At 38.1% G+C, this 22,324-nt stretch overlaps 3 protein-coding genes across 5 annotated transcripts; 1 reads left to right on the forward strand and 2 right to left on the reverse strand.

Annotated features, from left to right (window-relative positions):
• LOC114531738 lies at positions 1-8,028 on the reverse strand. Of its 3 annotated transcripts, none has more exons than XM_028553358.1 (3): positions 7,809-8,028; positions 4,033-5,416; positions 1-3,816 (listed from the first exon to the last, which is right to left on the reverse strand). In XM_028553358.1, the coding sequence occupies exons 2-3, from the start codon at positions 5,411-5,413 to the stop codon at positions 614-616; spliced, it is 4,584 nt and encodes a 1,527-aa protein (XP_028409159.1). In that variant the 5' UTR covers positions 5,414-5,416; positions 7,809-8,028; the 3' UTR covers positions 1-613. The 3 variants fall into 3 exon arrangements, with proteins under 3 accessions (XP_028409159.1, XP_028409158.1, XP_028409157.1); XM_028553357.1 differs by having other exon boundaries at positions 7,671-8,028; XM_028553356.1 differs by having other exon boundaries at positions 6,522-8,028.
• Positions 8,029-10,689: 2,661 nt separating this feature from the next.
• Positions 10,690-14,401, forward strand: LOC114531736 (E3 ubiquitin-protein ligase MYLIP-like). The gene is made up of 4 exons (XM_028553354.1): positions 10,690-10,920; positions 11,028-11,227; positions 11,404-11,775; positions 12,987-14,401. Exons 1-4 carry the CDS (start codon positions 10,834-10,836, stop codon positions 13,780-13,782), a joined length of 1,455 nt encoding a protein of 484 aa, XP_028409155.1. The 5' UTR covers positions 10,690-10,833; the 3' UTR covers positions 13,783-14,401.
• Positions 14,402-14,605: 204 nt separating this feature from the next.
• Positions 14,606-22,171, reverse strand: LOC114531737 (tumor susceptibility gene 101 protein-like). The gene is made up of 10 exons (XM_028553355.1): positions 21,993-22,171; positions 21,799-21,883; positions 21,032-21,097; positions 20,554-20,717; positions 19,830-20,085; positions 18,998-19,350; positions 16,175-16,267; positions 15,774-15,910; positions 15,154-15,256; positions 14,606-14,807 (listed from the first exon to the last, which is right to left on the reverse strand). Exons 1-10 carry the CDS (start codon positions 22,041-22,043, stop codon positions 14,721-14,723), a joined length of 1,395 nt encoding a protein of 464 aa, XP_028409156.1. The 5' UTR covers positions 22,044-22,171; the 3' UTR covers positions 14,606-14,720.
• Between the last annotated feature and the right edge of the window lie 153 nt (positions 22,172-22,324).

Consider the following 22,324-nt stretch of genomic DNA (forward strand, 5'->3'; position numbering starts at 1 on the left):
TTTTCTGTTCACGCGAACAAATTCGCCTAGTGGAGAACGGGCTTACATAAGAGTCGATATATTGGCTTAGATTCTACAATTCACTTGTGTTGCCTTTTCATGCGTTTCCACTATGGAGAGCATTTTACGGTTACGCTTGTGTTATCCGAGCTGGAAAGGTGTGAAGGCTATGCGTAACCGCAACAGCAAGATAGTCGGTAATGTTTGTCGGTAATGTTTGTCGACAGGATCAAAGACTCAAACTACCCTTCTCTTTCACTGTATTCTTAAAACTATCACTACTTCGACAAGAAATCTTCCTCAACAAAGTAGTGATTATGCAGATTACTATACAGTTTTCTGCAGCAAATTTATGAATACTTAGGGTGGATTTCCACAGTCAAACTGCACTCATTTATTTATTCTGTCGAAATTCAAAGGAAAATATAGGGATGTTTCGCTAGCAAACTTCTCTGCAAGCAGAAATCCAGCCTTAAGTTTTTTATCACCCTAACATTATATACATTACATATGCATACCAAAGTTGCCTATGACTTGAATGGAAACCACTAGCCCATACATTCACAACTCTTGATTGTTCTTGGTTCTTTTCAAAATATTTCTAACTGAGTTTTTAACTGTCGAATTTTTCCATTTCTTCCAAAGCGAAATTAAGCAGTGTTTGGTCTGATTCTTCAGGATTTTCATCTCCAGTCAGATATTCAATGACCTTAGAAGCTTCAGATCTTGCGTTCATGTAATCACCTGGTCCTAGTGCTTTGTAACACTGGAACTTCAAGCAGTGAGCCAAGATCACGGACCTTACAACCACTTCAGTTTTGATCTCACTAGAAAACAACGCTTCTCGAAGTTCCTGATTTATAACTTTGGCATCACGGTTATCCAAACCCACTTTGCTACATCTACCACATCTTCCAAGAATATCATTCAGGTGCGTAATCGCTTCAACAAAACGAAGCATTGACATGAACAAAAAGCTGATGTTAAACAGAATTGGTTCCGTTTTTTGGTAGCCCAATGCCTTGTTGTAGCTTACCTCTGCTTTTTCGAAAAGGAACTGCTGTTCGGTCAGGTTTTTTTCTTTCAAGCCGTGCAAATGGCAATAGAATCCCAGATCGGAAAGAACATTATATCTCAGTGCCGGCGAAGCTCCTAGTTTCTCGATCATTTTAATGGATCTGCGACAGAACTCCAACGCTTTTTGCGTATCACTGTACGACCATGCTTCAGCAACCTGTGCCAGAAGTTTCGCGGTGCTTTCAAGTGGTTGAGAGTTCGTTATGGTCAGCTGTACCTCAAGAGCTTTCTCCGCAAAACGACCAGCGTTTTCCTGGTCCCCAAGGGTCCCATATAACGCCGCTTGATTCTGATAGCACTTCACAACGAAATTATCTTTCTCTCTTCCCGATTCTGCATGAAGAAAAACTGCTTTTTCAAAGCTTTGAATTGCTTCAAGAAGTAAACCTGCCTTCTGCTGCATAGCGGCCAATGTCCAAGCAACCTGTTTCAGGTCACAAACCCCATAACTGACAGAAATCGGTGTGTTGACTGCAACCTGGTATAATTTGATGGCTTGAATGCAATTTCCACCACGGATATAAGCATTACCGGCTTCAATGTGTAGACTAAGGATCAAGGATTTGTCAATGTCATTTAAGGATTTTTCATATTTTTCTGCTGATTCCCAAATGCTCAGAGCTTTCTTGTAACAGGCGATAGCATCGGGTATCTTCTTTAGTTGATAATACGAATAACCCATATTCTTATGAGCAGAGATCTTGGACTCTATATGGGCATCTTTTTGCACAGCGTCGCTGTACAACAGACGAAGAGCTTCGCAGTATCGTTCTATAGCTGCTACAAATTGACGCTGAGAAACAAGAAGATTGCCCAGATCAATCATTGCTCTGAAAGTCAAGAAATTGGGACAATCGCTGCCGAAAGCCTTCGTGAATATTTCAAGCGCCTTTTCCATCATCTTTTTGGCTTCTTCTGCCTTGCCTTGTGACCGCAAAAGTTGTGCTTTAGCATGAAAAATAACGCCCATGTCGGGGTGCGATTCTCCGTTCACGCATGATGCGATCTTTTCTTCGGATCTTTGCAACCATCGTGAAGCGGCGTGGATTTTTCCTTGTTGCTTCAATGCGACTGATAAATTGCAGTAAACTATGCCGATCTCATGAGGGAGAACCGTCATTTCATCTTCTCCCGTTACATTATCCATGTTAAGTTCTTGAAATATGTTCGCGCATTCCTCGTATGTGATGACTGCATCGTCGAATCTTTTCAAGTATAGGTAACAATTCCCAAGACCTATAAGAACCATCGTGTATGTCTTCCTGTCTCGATGCTGTCTCTTTTTAGCTGCCTGCACGCTCCTCTCGCAGTACTCCAGAGCCTCACTGTACTTCCCCAAAGACACGAGATTTCTTCCAATACCAGATAGACATAACTCGGAGTAACTGGCGTGCGGATTCGCATAAATTCGCTGGATGACTTTCAAAGCCTCCTTGTAATGTTCGATGGATTCCATTACCTGTCCTATTTTCGAAAGAACGTTGGCAATGTTCACTAACGAAATCACCAGGAAAGGATTATTAGAAGATCGATAATAGTTTTTTCTGAGCTTCAAAGATTGGCGATACTCACTTAAAGCCTGTAGATAGTTTCCATTGCGCAGATAAACATTACCAAGGTTATCTCTCGCCTTTGGGACCTGCATGGCGCTAAGAAAGCCTTCAACTTTCAAGATAACACTACAAATAGTAATCGCTTCATCGTATCGTCCTGCTGTGCTGAGACAAAGAGCAATATTGCTGAACACAGACCCCATGGCATCTCCGCATCTGAGGTACGGGAATGCCAGTAGTAGTTTATACGCTACTCTGAAGAAGTGCCAAGCTCGCTGATATTGGGAACTAAAGAAAGAACATAATCCCATCGTGTGGAGACATCTTGATAAAAAGTGCATATCAGGCTTCGAAGTGTTCTCTAAAGTCTGTTGGATATCTGATTCCAACTGGATCGCTCCCTCGTGGACATCGTCTTTTTCCTGACTCAAACTCATGATATTTTCGTTTCCATAAAAATACATGTTAAAAGATTTCCAACGGCAAAGAAAGGCTTCAGCGTATTTTCCCTGCTTTTCGAGTAACCTTGCCAAAACTCTCCAGCTTGTTGGATTAGCTGGGTTTTCCCGGACTGCTTTCATGGAAAAATATTTTGCATCTTCGTAGCGTAGCAGGCGCAGATGTATTAAAGCGTTGTAATAACTAGGCGAATGACTCAGATCAGAATAGGCCCAGGTAATGGGTTTTCTGTCGCATGGCATTTCCAACACTTCTCCCAAAAATGGTAGGACGACACGATAAAATGCAATCAAACGGTCAAGACGCGCATTTTTCGTCAGAGATTCAGGAGCTTCGGACGCAGTTTCGCTACAACAAGCAATGAACGAAGGAATGTCAAGTTCTTCTAGTTGTCTGTCATGGTCAAGATACGATCTAAGTCGTAACTCACATGCAATGGAAATTGATTTCATCAGATCTCTTTTCAGTTTCGCATCAACAAAACCTTTTACATGTAATTCTTCTATCCCTTCATAAACGTCAGCGCCCTCGATTCCAAACTTTAGAAATAAAATGGACAAGAGGCGCTCTGGCTGTCTGTATAAATCTTTTTTGACGTTGTAAATCATCCCTTCCGTATCAGATGTACAGATGACATCATGAAAATGATACCGAGGCAGGTCTTTTTCCAAAATTTTCTTCATGTGGTGATGTCGCATTGTGGCAAGTTCGTTTGCTTTTGCATCATCTAGAATTGAAGAAAATGTTCACCTTATAAGTCAAAATAAGTGGAGCCGTTGGAGTCGTTAAAAAGTTTTCGAAAGAAGGACAGAAATGAAAACGGTAGGGTTTTTGATGTTCTCTTAAACGGACCAAAGAGTATGTACTTGTATGTACAGACCACGATAAATATCTTCTCTAAAAAACACTGAATGGGGTAAAAAATAAGACAAAATGTTCCTACCTTTCGAATCATTGGGACATCCTTGGGGAACAACGTCATTTTGAGCGTTGTATTCAAGGGCGATATTACTCCCCTCCGCGTTTGGTTTAGGCAACTTTGTAGTGTTATGGCCACAAGATTCCTGGTCCCCCAAAATTTCAGTCCCATTTGTCACTTTCTGAACAAGTTCTTTGGGCAAACAACAAGGATCTGGAAAGTTGGATGGTAATATGTCCTTCTCGTGAGGTAAAATTGAATTTTCTTCAACGAAAGTATCAAGTTGATTCTTCAATTCTTGCCTGTACCTTCCTATGATTTCATCTCCTTTTTGCGAATTTGATTTGTACACAGTTCGAAAAGTGCGCAGGGACGCCGAAAGCTCAAATGATTTGTTTAACCAATCTCGATTTTGGAACTGCGCCATCAATTCCGGGCTGTGTATAAGCTCAAATACAATATTCCCTGAACTATCTTTTCTTCCAAGAGGAGTTTTACAGGCGTTTGACATGGCGCCATCTGCTGCAAATCCCCGAGGTGTTACATCATCATAGAACCAGGAATCTTGCTCATTGTTCAAGCTCCCCACCATAACTGACGGTACGATGGTTTCCCCTAAACTGGCCAATTTGAAATGAAGCAAACGCGATAAGTTGCGAAAGTAGCCCTTTAGGGATTCGTCTTCGACATCTAGCAATACAGCCCATTCCAAGTCGGAATATGGAGTCATTGTGCCGAACGCGAAAGAACCAAGGCTCACAGCGACGTAGTCACAAGGAGGATCTCCAAGAAGCAGGTGACACTCCGTAACCATTCTTTGAACGATATCTTTCATGGCGCCAAAGATGGTGTTGTTAATTCTCATCATCTCGAAAGAAAATCTGTCTTCGTTTGCATCCACGGATTGACTGAAATCAACCATCGTTTCTACTTTTGAGATTCTTGCAATCACGCTTTTTCTCAACTCCAGGAGTGCCATTTTATGTTTAACCGAATTTTCGGTGGTTGTGTATTCAGAGCTGACATTCATAGTCCTCAAAAGTTCAACTTCAATACGACGCAGACGACTTGAAATTTCACTTGAAGAAGATGAGTCAATGGGGTGCCCACCAATTCCTTCCTGAGAATCTTCTTGATTCTCACATTTCTTTACCAGATTCATTACATAGTGACACATGACCACTGCCTTGAGCAGCATATCCTGACGTTCATCACATGGTAAAGAATTTGATAAACCATACTCTATGTACACATCAACTAGTCCAAGAAAAGCTTCTTTGCTCCCAAGGTAATTCCTTGGTTCATGGCTTTGACATTTCTTCACCACCTCACTGAAGAAGCATTCAGATGAAGAAAATTTTCCCGCCTCAAAGCAACTATATCCTTGTTTCAATAATGTATCCATAACCTGATGATAGAAAAATTCTATTTGATGCAAGTTGCAATTATATCCCTCTGCACTGTCAAGGAGACATTCCCATTGCACTCACCCCCTCCCCCTGCATTTTGTACTTTTGTACAATGACAATGGCTATCTAAAAAAATAGGTACTTTAGGTACATGGAGTCTCCTGATTCCTAATAAAATGTGTGCATTATATCTGAATCAAGCAGCACTGAGATTAAATCAATATAAGGCTCCTCCAGTCCTTCACAGCTATTATATCACAGAAAACTAGAGATACACAAAGATGATAGGTATGTGTGATGATTTCATTTGATTGCACTAGAAATTTTAGCATGGGATTTGATTACCTTTCATCTTTCATTATTATACATGTGTTTAGGGCACTAATTGAGGAACCAGTGACAGAACTAGTGCTTGCTGCTATTGCAATGGAAGTGATTCAGTGTTGATAGAATATTGCATCAATTCATTACCCATTTATTAAAGATGAATTTCCTGTCTACAAGCTACAATGCTTTTTCTATATTTAATCAGTCATTGAAACAAAGTTGATTCTCGCATACAGAAAGATGCTCAATTCTTCCATAAATTGACTTTAGGTAATGAATTGTTGCAATATTTTATTAAAATTTTGATTGCAACAACTCTAGGAGATAAAAACTGCATTAATCTTCGATCAGTACAAACTGGTTTAACATTGAAAATAACAACCTTTTTTCTTAATTGAAATCTTCTTATAGCAAATTAGTACTAATTAAGTCTACACTCTGCACTTTTTTTTGCATACAGTAAACGTAATTGCTTTCAAAAAAATCCATATCACACATTAGGGAAATATATGAATATATACATATCCCCAATGCCAATGGCCGTGTTTATAACCTCATCTGAGATAAGGTTATAAACACGGCCATTGGCATTGGGGATGTGAGTTATCTGTAATAAATAAATGAATACATAAAAATAATTATACATTTGATACGATTACTATTTACACACATGATTTTCACTTGTAACCTATGCAAAACCAAGTATTATATGAGAAATAGTTCATAAATTTAAACCATAGGTTAGACAATAAGCCTAAAAAATAACAAATGCCCTACCTTTGGTGCAAATGTCAATTATGAAAATCCAGAGATGAGAATCCAAATAAACCGAATTTGATTGCGAATTTGTAGTGTTATAAAATTCTATTATCTATGGATTATACGTTTAATTTCACGAGACATGTGCAAAGGTGAAAACATCCTTCTTAGTTCTTCGACACATGCATGAAAAAGTTTTTTATTTTGAGAAATGTGAGGAAATATGATTTCATAAGCTCAAATTACTGAATAAGCCGTAACACGAAAACGAGGCTCAGTCAGGTTTTGACACTGATCCTCGTTCTCGTGTCATGCCAATTTCCGTAAATAATTATTTTTGAAGCCCCGAAGGAGGTGTTTAGAATAAAAAACGTATACAAAGTACACTGTACTTTGTTAACTCCGTTTACTCTTCAATAGCACCATGACCTTTAGTGTCTGGCCTTTGGTGTCTGGTCAGTGAAGAGCACCCATGCGTTATGCCGTTATCTATACCTAGCTGAATTATTCTTATGTTAACACCGTTGCATTTTTCGTATGCACTTAAATTTCGTGCCAACCAATTAGTCTTAAAAGGTCTCTTTTTTGAACAAACATTTCATTGGCCTCTTCCTTGTTTAGAAGTCTTTATAGTTCACAACAGTGATAAATAACACGACAGAGACAGAGACGCCGGAGCGATTTCCGTAATGACGCATAGACCATAGTTCATTGTTTGCAAAACATCAGCAGATGCTAAGCTTATGCTCCCAATTCTATTTGGGAAACTTGTTGGCTGCATTTGTAGCGTTTTTAAAGCAGATTTGCAATTTATTAAGCAATTGCAATGCAATCCAAATTGAAAGGGCATCCTTTACTCCCTTGCCCCTAGTAAAAAGCGTGCTATAGAGCGGCAGCTGCCAGCCTGCCACCCCCAAATTCCGGCGTCCCTGCAATACAACGAACACGAACGAATATATAAAATTAGACAAGAGTTATGCAATTTTCGCCACTGCGATTGCTTGGTGACTGACGATCCGGACTTCCTGGGTGACTGGCTCGCTGACTGACGAAACGGCGGTTTTCGGTAATCAAAGCGCTTGCAGTTTAAATACGGTTCATATAAATATTTAATATACCGAGAGAGTATTGTAAGGTCCTCGCTTATCACCGGATCGGAAAACCCACCTTGAGTGGGTGACTGATTGCTCTTCCGCTTGTTACCAATACTCTTTGCTGCCATTCGTTTTACTTCGGAAATATTACGAATGCTTCGGGGCGCCTAAATAACATTGTGGTGACGGTTGGGACTCGTGGCGGCCTCACCTGTAAGCTGTGGCAACTTCCGATTTTAAAAGTTCCCTTCGTTTCACCGAGAAATCGTAAAACGAGTTGCCGAGCAGTGTGAGGGCGTCAACGACTAAATCATATATATCTGATAGTCGAACCGATTCTTTCTGCGCTCGTTTGGCTTGAACGACTTTTTCCGCCAAATAAAACACCGAGATAATGCCGTTGATTAATCTTTTCTGATACCATAGGCAGCCCAGACTTTGAGTCTTTGACTTGCGCGTGTGATACTCGCGCGCGTGTCGCGCTTACGTTGTTTACTTCGTCTATATATTATGATCGTCATAATATATAGACGAGGTCGACGTTGACTATGAGACGATGACTCAATTGTGAAATAAACCAAAATATTTCGACGCTTGCAGGGATGTCATTTCAACTGCAAAACGATAATTAATGATGACCCATCTTGGTACAACGGATACAGAGAAATCTTTAGACCATATATAGGCTATTATAGGGATTAAAGTGACCATAATATATAGATCGTCATAATATATAGACGAAGTAAACAACGTAAGCGCGACACGCGCGCGAGTATCACACGCGCAAGTCAAAGTCTGGGCTGCCTATGCTGATACTCGAAACGATGCTTCGTGAGCCTTCGTTTTATCATACAAATCATCCCACAATTCGGGATTAACCCGGGGAGATGTCAAAAATTCGCAATTTGTAGGTCGTAAATAGCAAAAAGTGCTCTTTTACTGGACGTTTTGTGCAGGCACTATTCATTTTTGAAGCAACGCCATCCGAAACCGTCGGGCCACAATCTTCAGAATCCTTGTATAGTTCGTTATGGGGTAACTCTGACTCAGCTTCGGCGACGCTTTTACTGACTCTTAGGAAATACCTCGGGAAATATTTTCAGCAGGATCAAATACCGAGACAACTTCTGCTTCTATTTGTTGAGGTTCGTCGTGAAGGTCTAGATCAAAGGGACCGTATTAATCACTTCAGAGTTCAGTCAGATGTGCTAACTGGGCTGTAATTCCATCCATTGTTTGTGCAAGAACATCCACGCGAACTTCAACAGACAAACTTGGAGTCGTTGGAGGTACTTCGCGCTGATTAAGAGCTTGTAATGTTGCAATTGGTCGGTCATGATGGCATGGTAGCATGCCCGCGAAAAAAGACAATGTGGGCTAGTGGTGTCTTTTATACAACAAGACGCCTGCTCAAGGCGTTCACTCCGCCTGCGTGCCAACTGATGTACATAATTCATCCGTGGACCGTGTAACCCAGGGCTTCTCGGTCAAAAATGAAGTTGTTTTGGGTTACCTGTAGAAATGCCAACTTCTGTCGCCCAAAACTACGACTACTAAAAGGAAAAAAGACCATGGCATTTTAAGACTCCGCTGCGCATACGCAGGCGGAGTAATTATACTGACTCATTTGCATGACAAAGAGCTTTGAACCATGATGGTCTGGTGAATAGTGGCGAAATTGCATAATGAACCCCGCAGTGCGGAGTATTATACGAAGGAAAAAAAGCTAGAGCTGGCTTGCCCGTATCAAACAACCAGCATATAACGAATCTCTGTCTGAGCCTCTGGGGTTTTAATTACACTATTGTTAGTAGCGGAAACGTTCAACCGTGTGACCACCCGTAGTCTATTTTAGGTTCGGTTACGTGGTAACAATAACTAGTTTATAAAAAATTCTATGGCAACGGCTCATTCTTGTCTAGGTAGGCTAATTCTTGTCTTTATATCATGCAATTTCATTTGTATAAAGCCCTGGCTACACGGGTGATTTTTGACGTCGGTTTTTGACGTCGGTTTCTTCTCTTGGTGTATGTTATTAAGTAAATGTAACATTACATATAGGTTACAGTATAGGAGTATAGGTTACTTTACATCGCCCAGCTTATACAACTGCGTATATAATTTACACAATAACATACGCTAGTAAGACAAAAACGCCAATGAAAATGGCCCGTGCAGCCGCCGCTTAATAACATATAGCCTGTGCCCCAGTTCGACGCAAGCTTCGAATTTACTTGCGATTTCCGGCAAATCATTCCGTGACCACAAAGAGAAGTTTATTACATTCAAACTCATGATCTAGCCTTCCAAGAAAAACATGTTCAACCCAGGCCAACCTAGGCCAACCCACGCATAACCATTAAAAAATTCTTGTTCAGGTTTTCCAAAATCATGATTATGATTAATTTTATTGAAATAGCACAAGGTCAAAGGCAACTGCATTAACCTTGATATCATCTGTAAAATATTCCCAATAGAGTTTCCTGTTATCTGTTCTTGCATTTCGGTTTTTCCCCGACGCCTTTGTCGAAATAAATTATCTCTCAATGGCCGTTCGCGACATTAAAAGAAAGCTTTCTTGAGTTCAATAAATACGGTTTTGTGTACAAGAAAAGGTCTAAAAGCTGTTTAATAAACGTCTGAAAATATCTACCGTAATTTACTAGAATATAAATTATACTTCACTTTAATTGGAACGCGTTCGTTACCCTGATGTAGAACGTCTAATTTAGCGCGAAGGTATCAAATTTTAAAACACTACGCTACATTCCAATATCACATTACACAGTAGAAAACATTTTTAAGCTTTTGCAGAGACAAAATTGCTTTGACATCGAAAATCGAAAATTGAACTAAACAGTAACATTGATGAACACAACTAATTATGTTTAGATTTCAAAAGGCAGGAACGTGAAATTCTCGCTTAAATTCTTGACAAACTTGAAATCTTTATCACGCGATGGTTTTCTACTACGTTCCCGGTTTGTCCGGTTCAACTTGTATAGTCTGCGTGCCTGGCCAATCACCAATCATCGAATATTCCAACTCGCGCTCTGATTGGTCAAATGTGCGTCCCCGATGTAAACAAGAAATCTAAAAGTTTTCCCTGATCTGGAACAGGCTGGCTATATTTTTTTGCTGAGAGAGGCAAAGCTTTTGTTGGTTAGGACGCGTTTCACATCAAAGACCTCGTCTTTGACGAGATATTTGCCTTTTTTCAAGCAAGAAGCTCAAAAATGAAGTATATTGTGGAGGAACCTAATGGAACACTCCACGAAATAACAGTGCCTAAGAATGCCGCGGGTCAAATTTGCTACGAAAAGGTAAACACAAGCGATCACCGCTTTGACTTTGTTCAACTTTGTACTTGTATATTCGCAAAAAAATCTTAGATTTAGATTTAAATAATCTCTCTTTCTCCTCATCCTAGTTATGTACGAAACTGGGAATCGTTGAACAACACTATTTTGGCTTGACTCGCTCAATAAATCACGAAACGAAGGCATGGCTGAATTTACGAAACCCTTTGATGGCGCAACTTCGTCCGCACATAACCGGCAAACCACACCGTTTACGATTAGATGTGAAGTTCTACGTTTTACCTCAGGAAATACAACACGAAAGGACAAGGTAAGCTATTGTCCTCTTTTATCTAGCGTGACTTTGAAAGAAGAAATACTAGAAAAAGTCCTAACCAAATTCAAAACATGTAAATTTTATTCCCCCATTGTATTTTCAAAGTTGAACATCGTCAAACATGAATTATTACAACTATTAAAAAGCTCTATCACCTTTCTATTGTTTAGACACTTCTTCTACCATGCGTTAAAACGAAATTTAAGGGAAGATAAATTCATTTTAAGTCAAAATCAACTGACGAAATTACATGCGTTGATACGGCAAGCCGAGCGAGGGGACCTCGACACAGACGAATTTTGTTATCAGACGTCTAGAACTTCTAACGCCTGGGAAAAGGACATAATTCAAGAACACAAAAATCTCAAAGGCACCACGGAAAGCGTTGCTAAGTTGAAGTTTATATCGATTCTGGCGGAGACAGAGTTTTACTTCTGCGAGTGGTTCAAAGTGAAGCTTGCCGGGGAGAAATTACTGGCTGCAGTTGGAGCGACCGGTTTGACTCTCATAAATCGACGAAGTCCGCACAGCTCGAAAGAGATGTAAGTATCCTTTCTTTGCCTTTTACCTTTTATATTGTGTTGTGGTTGGTTGTTTTCGTTTAACAAACCGCTACATTTCATTTTGTGTCGCACAATTGCAGCCATTTTGTTTTTGTTCGAGCTTATGTTGGAAAACCGGCTACACTGGAATTTTCCTGCCTGCTGGAAAAAAGGCTCAGCAATAAATGTGAACAAGTCTTAGGGAAATCTTATATTCGCATGAGCGCTGATTTATTAAAAAAATTTAGGTTTACCAGCGTGACACGTTTAGGAAAGTTAATTTTAGTGTGAACAGAACGAATATTATATTATTTATAGGAATTTAATTCCCAGGGGTCTACATTGTGATGATGTATATGTTTAAATTTAGAACGCTACTAAATGTGAATTCCAAAACCAATAAGTGGTTCTAATGCGTTTTTTATCTTCCTTGCTACCATTTCGTAATTTTTTTGCAGAAAAATGTGCTGAATAAGTATATAGAAATGAATTTCTGTAATTGCATTGTATTCAATTGCAGGCATAAGGATAGTCTTTGTTCATGGTGCATGACCAAAGTTATTTGCATTTTATAGTAGAAAATTTTAGATTGTAATTTGTTATTCTATTTTTGATCACTCTATTGTGAATTCTAGCAGAAACCTATGAACATCACATATAATATAAAACTTTTATAATTTAAAGGTAAATTGGGTTTAAAATCTAAGCAACTTAGGTTATATTGTATGCAAATCAGTGCTGTGTAAATACTGCAAACCAGATACAATTGTTTATGCATATTTAATAACTCGATATTGATCTTAGTAATCTGAGCTTGGTACATGTAATACAAAAGAAATTGTATGTAGTGTTGACATCACAGGCTCTCAGCAGGAATAGCTAAACAAAATGTGTACAAGATTACACATGCTATGCAGTTCCTGAGTAATTAGAATAATGGTTGATATATTTTGAAAGGACTAGGCTAGATTGAATTTTTGCAAGTCCATAATAGTGCAAAGTCCATAGCTGCATGTCCATCAACAGCACATTCATTGTTCACATGATTAGCTATGTGTATTGAAGGAAAATGTTAACATTTTTTTATTCTTTTAACTGTAATTTCAAGGCATTATGTGATTTGGACTCATTAACCAACAATGACTCTTTAATCCTTAATCAGTGTGAAATAAACATTGAAATGTATAGCTGACATTTAATTTTTATTTCAGTGTTTCATATCTGGACATCTCAAAGATCAGTCTCTTTGAAGAACGCATGATCCTGGTAATCAAACGACCAGTTGCCACCTACAGGTTTCTACACTTCTTTCATCCGAGCTGTGAGAGTGCCAAAGTCATGCACAAGTGTGTTTTAGAAAAAAAACTGTTCTATTTTGAACCTAAGATTTTAGATTCTGTTCGGAATCATTACATGCTGGCATTCCCATGTTGGGCATACCCTTCCAAGTGGCTTGCAAGGCGTACAGTCCCTGAGTTGTACCATTTAGATGTCCGTTGCACAAGACGGCAAGCTTATGAGGAACATTATAATGCTATTCATGGTGATGAAGAGTTAACAAAGCCAGAAATTGTCGATGATATGGAAATTAACAAATATTCTGACGAGGAATGTGAGGATGCTAACAGCTGCAATGAACTTGACAATAGTTGTGTAATGCCTGTGTGCACTGTATGTCATGTAGCTGAAAACATGGTTGCCTATAGCCCCTGTGGACATGTGGAATGTTGTATGACATGTGCAAGGGGTAAGGTCACTTGCAGTGTATGTGATGTGCCTGTTGCCAACATGCTCAAGACTTATATTGCCACGGATGGTTTCTCTGATGAGCTTCTATGTCAAATATGTATGGATAATGAACTTTGCACTGTGTTTTCCCCATGTGGACATATGTACTGTTGTACTGAGTGTGCATCGAAATTGAACTTTTGTCCGTTGTGCAAGAGTTGGATCATGTTCACACAACGCATACAATTCCTCTGTGTTGATGTGCCAAAAACAAGCTAGCATTTCTACTACAAGCTGTGTGCACTACAAGAAACTGTAGTCTACTACATCAAAGATGTGTGACTAATTGTTAGATATTTTCACTTAAGTGAGAGAAACAATATAAAATTTATTTATTTTTCTGAAAAAAAAAGTTAACCTATGTAGACTATAAGGTGTAGAAGTTGAAACAAGTATAGGTGGCATGAAAACCTTGTGTGAAATTGCTACATGGCTTTTAATGTATATGTAGTTGTTATCATGCATCTCTACAATAAGCTGCTGTGGTTTTTTGTAAAATTTTAGTATATTTTTTAATGAAGTACAGGCACAATCTATGGGCTTATTGTGGAAGAATGTGTTTCCTGTAGTCTAAACCAGTTTCTATTGGTATTCTGTTGTGTTGTTTCAAGCCCTATTGTACAACAACCCAGCATATAATGTCTTTGTGTTCTCAGCTGTTACTAACAGTTTAATTTGTCATTATAAAAAAGACATAATGTCTTTGAAGACATTAAATTTACTAGTTTATAATGTTTAACATTAAGCAACATTTCAAATTTGCTTAATTTATTTTGATAATATATATATAAAGGGTAGAATTGATATATTGTATATACTAGATGGAAAATGATATATTGTGAACTATATTGTATTTTAAAATAAAATAGATGAAACCTTGATATTGTGTGGTATATATTTTCGATACATTTCTCACATATTACTGATAATTTAACACTGTTATATACCAATATCATTAGGTGAATATATATGCACATAAAACGTTGTGAAAAATCTGTCTTCTGTTTTGTTAAACCTAGGCCAGACATTCCATAGATAATCACTTGCCAATACTAATAGAAAAAGTCTCTAAATTTTACAACTGGATACGATTTATAAATGTTTAGAGTTGATATGCACGCATATTCAGCAGTTAGTACCTTTCAATTACGACGTACTCAAAGTTCGCTAAGTCCAGCTCTTTTTCTGGCTTTCTGCAGTAGAGCACGAGACATGAATTGTTTGCGAGATAGAGAACGCACATGCTAAAAATGTTAGAAAAAGGTTGTTTTTTTTACTCGTTTGAAAATTTGCTTTGAACGACATTCAGAGCAGATGGCACGGACCATGTAGATTGTAGTTGTCTGGCTTTTACAAATTACAAATGAGATAAGGGTGGCAAGCTAAGTTAGGCTTAGCCTGGCTACGTCATAACGTTCACACGAGCGTCGTTTTCGAGGGTTTTTAAAATGTTCTCTCTATGGTTTAGACGCCCTCGCACAACTCAATATATCGAATTATTATCTCCAACTTCTAAAGTACCATGACAACAGAAATGAAAACGTTACTGTGTGAATATAGTCATAGACTATAACCATACACAACACATACCTTCAAAAACACGTCTAAATCAATTTTCTCGCGTCTTAAAGCTTCGCCTAAGTAATACATTGTGTCGTCTAACGAGTTTTCTTCGGCGTATAAATCCAGAATTCTACAAAAAATAGTAATAGTGATAAACAAGGTGATTTATCAATTGATGGTACAAAGGTTGTGTTCACAGACTAACGAGGGTTATGGTTTGGCCGAAAAACAGGCTGTGCCAAAAAGGCAACAGTTGGGTTACTAATAATATTTTGATAATATTTTGGGTTACTAGTAATATTTTCCAGATCCAACGCATGAGTCGTGGTCCATGCAAGGCATCCGCAGAAACGAACTATCTAGATGAGCTAGGTATAGGAGTCTGATCTATATTAACAATAATAATTTTGATATCGTTTTCTAGCCAACTATGATATCGTCTTCTATTGTCTTGACTCTTGTTAATACACAAAGGCAGGTTACACCCGGTGATACACCAGGGCAGAGGAATTTACTACTTATCGTATTTCCAACGAGCGAAAATATTTCAATACAAATTATACATTGCTTATCTTGAAAACCTTTGCTTATCTTGATAACATCGACATGCAATAGTGCACAAAATGACAAATCAATCAAAGACTTACTGATTATACAAAGGTGTTGTTGGAACAACGGCTTCGTCGATATTCATTTTATCAGACTGTTCTTGCAATGTTGCTACTGTTTCCTCAATTTCCTTATTTTTCTGTGTTAAGATTCCAATATCTTTGGTCACTTCAGCCTGCATGAAACGTAATGTAAATTGGGTTATACGTGAGCTATATCCACGATAAATGTTTCGAGAATGACATAAATTCATAATTAAATTTGATCCTTGGATTCCTTCCTTGGATTTCCACTAGTCTTGGTTAGAAAATTACATATTTTGTTCTGAATTTTTACTGCAGTAATAAATTAATCCAACTTTACTGTTTCCATTTAAAAAAGAGCAAATATTTCGGATGCGAACTATAAAGTTAACGAAGTTGCTTGAATCACTTTTTACCTCTTCAACTTCAATTTGTTTGATCATATCTTCTAGTTTTTTCTTGCCTTCATTCAACTCCAGTTCAGTCTTTTTCAGTGCATCCATTTCTGCCTAATGATTTAGCAAAATGAGAGATAATTTACATCACTGTTCAAATACGATAAAATAAATTGTTAAAATTCCCTGAAAACTCCGTTGCTGTGAAAAACCATATATATATGCAAAACGAAGGAAGTGCACATTAAGATATATATGATAAGTGATGCCCTTAGAGTTTTGTCGTTTTTGTTAGTTTTCGAACAAGTAAATCCAAATTGTGAGTATAAACTACAAGGAAATTTACAATTTTTTAAACAAAATTCGAAATGGCGGTTTCCAATCAGGTATGACTTTGCTTGCCCAGTGAATCTCTCAATCAGAGCAAATCTCCTGAGAAGCACCTAGAGTTGCGAAGTTGTGTTCTCAAGACACTTAATGGCCAGAATGCAGTTCATGATAAGTATGTTTGTATAGTCATAAAAATGCACCTATTTTTATGACTATACAAACATACTTATTATGAACAGCATTCTGGCTATTATAAGTGACTTAAAAACACAACTTCGCGACTCTAGGTGCTTCTCAGGAGAATTTGCTCTGATTGAGAGACACTATAACACACTGAATGTTATATGATGCACATGCATGCTGGGCTACAATACAACCCTTCCTTTCAAATAATTAATTTGCACACATTTTAATGCAAATGCTGTGTTTCTTAAACAAACTGTGTTAACGATTGCGTAAGCTTTGTTTTTGAGCCTCAAACACAAATTTGACTGACAGGTGGCACAGAAGTCGAGACTGCTTATAAAAATACGCAAGCGAACTTAATTTGTTAGTACCTTCTTCCTTATATAATTGCAAAAAACTAGACTCATGATGTAATATACTCCTTATACAGGAGCTGTACTTTTTTCTAGTCACCCCCCGCAATTTAGTTCAAACATCGTAAGGTATCATCCTGCGGTTCCATAATGTTCTCACAGGCGGTGGATGACAATATTTTAACAGCTTGATTAATTTGCGAAAGAGTTGATTATCGGCGAATCTTGAATCTCCAACCTCTCAATGCAAAATGTGTGAGTTTTAGTGGAATTAAACAGGAAGGGTCTGTTTATAATGATATATAGTGTTTATTTAACTTTTAGGACATATTATTTTTCAATAGCGAAAGGTGATTTTATATAAGACATTTTCAACATTGTAAGTTGATTTTCAACCGGAACTTGAAGTCCAAAACAGATCTCACCATTTATTTAAATTTTACCCAATAGCCTTGTTTTTGTGTCAAATTACGGGTCAAATACATACTCGTGTTTCGTTTTTAGTGAGCTTAAAAATTATTTTGTTATCGGGCCTAGGAATTTAAAAAGGCAAATTCGTCTAAAAAAGCTCGGGTAAATCAACATGCATGGAGATTGGAGAGTAGCCTAAATCCCGTTGGTATTAGAAACATCATCTCTTGCTGGGATCTGTCCCGACTATAGGAGGACCTTCACAGAACTTTGCCTCATGAGCATGCATGTAAGATTTCTGCAGAAAAACATGACGTCAAGCGTGTGGTTTGGATTCATCTCTGCACTCTTTTTCCCGTCTAGGCAGGAATCAAATATGCAGAATGAAAGAACTTTAAGATGCAGACTTTAGTACTTTAACTGCAGAAAATAAAGTTTCATGGTCATAAATCACACCCTCTCCCCCCAAACAATGTTGATGTTGCTGATCTTTGGCACAATTGAGAGATGAGTACACTATAGGAACCAAAATTGAGACGGAGGAGTGGGGGATCTGCATACACACGCCAGATTTTCAGGATTTAGCTGAAATCAGGGACAAAGCCAGGGGGGAGTCGTGGCTCCCCTCTTTTAAAAATTTATTGGCAATAAATAATTTAATTAATTAAAAAGAATTAAATCTACTCAGTCTTTCTAGTATACTTGTTTTATTCTGCCCGGGCTGAAACTTAGTGTTGTTGTCATGTAATCGTAAAAAAATTCGACTTGGGCAGTAAAAGTCGCCTTGACAAAGCTTTTTCATTTGTTTGTATCATTTTTATGTGCAAACACAATCCCTTAAAGGTCAAGTTATTGTCATTCAGGATTTTAAAGCGCTCAAAGAATCGAAATAGGCCAAACTCAGGCAGACCTGATATTTCAGCCTGGTCTTAAAATAATTCTCACGTGTCATAAACTCAGCCCGGGCTGAAACTTTCCATGTAATTGAAAAATACTTCCGGCCCGGTTAGACGGGCTGAAACTCTTGCCTCACGGCTCCCCTCACCCTCTTTAAGGTCTGGCTATGTCCCTGTCTGAAATATTGCTCATAAATCGTGCTGCCCACATCAATTATGCCCAGGATTGTAGAATGAATCTGTATCCGTAGCCAGCCTGACGATTTAGTTATGCTATGCTAATATTTTGGTATTCAAGCCTATGAAAAAAATCAATTTCTGAAGAAATAAATATACTACATAGCAGGACCATGTTGTCAGGCTGGCTACGCAACTGATCTGGAGCCAGTTGTATATAAAAGACTAGTTAACTTTTGTTAACTAGTTTACTAACGGTATAGTTAAGGACCGAATTGGCCAATCAGAGTCTTGTACATATTTCTGAGTTAACTACGATTTAACTATGCAAAATGTAGTTAAAGAGTTTTATACAACTGGCCCCTGTATATTATGTAGTTAAAGAGTTTTATACAACTGGCCCCTGGCTTTGGTAATTGAGTACAATCTGCTCGCGTTTACATTTTGTAGACGAGAACGGAGAAGGGTGTACAATATGCATTGCCTGTTACCTGTGCTTGGAAGAAAATTTCATTCAGTCTTCTCCTAATCTTGTCCTCCACTCCACTCTTGAGACTAGCTTTCATCATTTCAGGGGTAATCTTAAAACTACTCTGAGTATTTCTCGACAGTTCAGTGGCTGTCGTGATTTTTGGTTGGTAATTTTGGGTGCTTGAGTAGGGGGGGTTACTTGACTGTGTCACACCAGGCATTGGAAAACCGCTTTGCGGGGAATACGGTTGGACTGGGCGATGTTGAGGTTGGGGTCGTGACGGTGGTGGAGGTCTTGACGGCGGTGGGGGGCGATCCGTGGGTTGGTTTGGATTGGTTGTAATTGGGTAGGGCGGGTTTTGTTGTGTTGGGCCTGAAGAGAAATATTATGTATACTATGTCGGTTTACAGTTTATATGTCATATATTATTAAAACTTATCTAACTAATTTGAAGCTGACATTACTTGTCATGGAAATTTAATATTGTGATGAATAGTAATAATAATTTCTAAGCCTAATAAAAATAAAGGAAAGTTTGTGGTGCTTGGGGGGTTCTAGTATAATATGAACATACATTATGAACACCCTAGGGATGTTTGAGTACCGATGATACTTCTTTCTCTCTATCCTGTTAAAGTTTGTATTACAGTTATTATTATTGAATTCTGATTTGTAACAGAACGCAATCTCTCGATTGAAAACTTAATAAAAGAATGTTGTTGATGTTGCAAAATGTCATATTCAATAATGAAACTTTAGTTAAGAAGAAAACTTCATATCACTATTAAGAGGAATGTTACTGTACCATGAAAAACAATAATAGTTATAGATACAAGCACATGCTATCATACCTTGAGGCATTGCAGGCATGGGCATCTGAGAATGGCCAGTTTGATAAAATCCTGGGGGCATTTGGGGGTTTGGGTATGCGGGCATTTGGGGGTTTGGAGTGGCTGGATAACCTGAATATCCAGTTGGGCGAGGGTGATGGCTGGGGGGAGGATGGTTTGTTTGTGGTGTAGGGACTGCTCTGCGAGCAAAGACCGGAGGTTGTTCAGCAAAGATAAGGCATAGAACTTGGATCAATCCAAGAAGATCTGATTGTGGCTGGAAATTTAAGAAGAATACCATAAGAGATAAAGGCAGTTGTGGTGATGAATGTTTATTGCAATGATAATAATTGTGACCAAGTATTACATGTTTACCAGTTCAAACAAATGAAAGCTACATTTGTACTATGACAACAACCTTCATAGCAAATATTCACTCTACCTGAGAGAACACCCTCCTACCTTTCAGGTGCAATTTGTGATTGATTATCAAAGTCAATTTGGGTACTCACTGCGTTATGTTCAGGAGAAATTTTGTTTAGCAAAGTGGCAAAAAATCAGCGAGGTTTTCTTACAAACATAAGGCTCCTGAACACAGCATTATCACAACACAAACTCTCAAAGTCACTTTAATAAGCAACTTCCAGAGCACATAGAGTGTTCAAATGATGGTTAATCTAGTGAACAGCAAAATTGATAGTAGCAAATATTATGGTGATTATCAGTCTATAATTTACACACATACATGCTTCCAGTCTGTCAAAAATGGTAGGTAAACTCTGCCATTATTGTCCACATGACGCCCTGATTTTATTTCCATTTCAGCAGTGGGAACAACATATACAAGTGGGGGCATAAATGGATGTTTCTCTTGGAGCCATATACATATTGGAATGTTATAGTTGGTACCTTAAGGATAATAAAGATATCTTTTTACAGGAACTCTATGCATATATCAAAAGAATAATTACTCATAACAATGGGAGGCATGTTGATATAAAGTTGACCAAATTTCACATGTTTCAAATTTTCTTAGCACAGACTCAATTCATAATCTAGTTATGCTATTCAAAGGCTGAAAAACTGTAATGGAGTTGGCATTCAGACAATACATCACATTTTAATCCACTTGCTGTAACTTAGGAATTCCTGTAACTCCAAAATCATTGCAAGAGCACCCATATTTCTACCCAAATTTATATACTGTATGCCTTTAAAAATACCTCGATAATTTACAGGTATTGTCCCTTCAAGACAAACTAGCTCCTTATTCCAACCCTCAGGAGAAACTACAAGGTTAAAAAAAATATTCAAAGTATTCAGAAACTCTTTCTAAGGCTCCTTCAACTTAAACATTAATTGAGCACATTCACACTTTAAAAACTATCAAAAGTTTGAAAGTTCGAGAGTTTGATGTCAAAAATCACTGTACCAGTCCCAATACTAGGTAAACCCAATACTAAGTCAGGAAAGGTCAGGAATACTAGGGGATGTTCTGGGGCCGGTTGTATCAAGGCCGTTTAGCTTAAATGGTGGTTAAGTTCAAAATAGAAAGCCAGGCTATCGTTTTATTCAACAAGCAAACTAAATGTTTTTAACCTTAATACAAAGATACTGTTTACAACTGGTTGGTTGACTCACTCAAGAGAGATGTAGAAGTGTTATTTAATTTTGACTTATCCACCGTTTAAGCTAAACGGGCTTGATACAACCGGCCCCAGGGCTATTGCAATTTGAGCCCTGGCTTGGCCATTTCCTCTTGGAATGTTCCTGGAGAACAGGGTCAACAGAGTTTACCACCATTGTTAAATTATTATCCAAGTAATCTCCATGTAGCCAATGGTGTAATTTGAATGTTTTATTTCACTATTTAAAAAGCATATAAATAATCTCCCCTATAGGTCACGATCTGTACTGTTTAACAGATGAAAGCAGTGTTTTCCTGGAATCTCTTTTAAGTTCATGGAATCTCTTTAAGTTTTTAACTTACCGAAATGTTTCACGTTAGGCTTCAGCGTTTGATATTGTTTTAAGGCACTATTGGCATCTCTGAGAGCTTGAGCTGCATTTGGATACTGCAATTATTGGAATAAGCAAGCTATAATTTATAAAAGACAAAGACTTTTGGAAATTTTTTTATAAAAGTGTATAATTGTTAAAAATATTAGTGTATCCAAAACCTACCCTTCTTAAGGCGAACTTGTCACGTAGATAAGAATCCCAGTGTCCTGCCATAGGAGTGTCTGTAGCGAAATCGAGTAAAACGTTAACAAAAGAAAGACATTTTCATGGAGAAACCACACTCCTTCGAAGAGCCATATTATTCTGTTTTGTAATGTCTCAGATGCCCAAAAGAAGCAGGATATTAGGGGGTAGGCGTGGGTGTTTAGGATTATTTTTGGTATCATGAAGACATCATCATATTACCTATATATTCCTATATTCCTATATTACAGTCAGGCGTCTAGATTCTAGAAAGTGAACACTATAAAACGACTAGCCTATGGAATATGGTA

The sequence above is a fragment of the Dendronephthya gigantea genome, unplaced genomic scaffold (assembly GCF_004324835.1).
Source record: "Dendronephthya gigantea isolate DGI-Jeju-01 unplaced genomic scaffold, DenGig_1.0 000074F, whole genome shotgun sequence".
Taxonomy (NCBI): Eukaryota; Metazoa; Cnidaria; class Anthozoa; order Malacalcyonacea; family Nephtheidae; genus Dendronephthya; species Dendronephthya gigantea.

Bases quoted from the DNA above. Each gene is read 5' to 3' on its own strand.
- LOC114531737 (XM_028553355.1), bottom strand. From the start codon at position 22,043: ATGGCAGGACACTGGGATTCTTATCTACGTGACAAGTTCGCCTTAAGA. The intron at 20,718-21,031 runs GTATTTTTAAAG...ATTATCCTTAAG, and splicing joins AATACCTGTAAATTATCGAG to GTACCAACTATAACATTCCA. The intron at 15,257-15,773 runs GTAAGTCTTTGA...TATTTTTTGTAG, and splicing joins ACAACACCTTTGTATAATCA to AATTCTGGATTTATACGCCG.
- LOC114531736 (XM_028553354.1), top strand. From the start codon at position 10,834: ATGAAGTATATTGTGGAGGAACCTAATGGAACACTCCACGAAATAACA. The intron at 10,921-11,027 runs GTAAACACAAGC...TCCTCATCCTAG, and splicing joins GTCAAATTTGCTACGAAAAG to TTATGTACGAAACTGGGAAT. The intron at 11,776-12,986 runs GTAAGTATCCTT...TTTTTATTTCAG, and splicing joins CCGCACAGCTCGAAAGAGAT to TGTTTCATATCTGGACATCT.
- LOC114531738 (XM_028553358.1), bottom strand. From the start codon at position 5,413: ATGGATACATTATTGAAACAAGGATATAGTTGCTTTGAGGCGGGAAAA. The intron at 3,817-4,032 runs GTAGGAACATTT...CTTCAATTCTAG, and splicing joins ATGTCCCAATGATTCGAAAG to ATGATGCAAAAGCAAACGAA.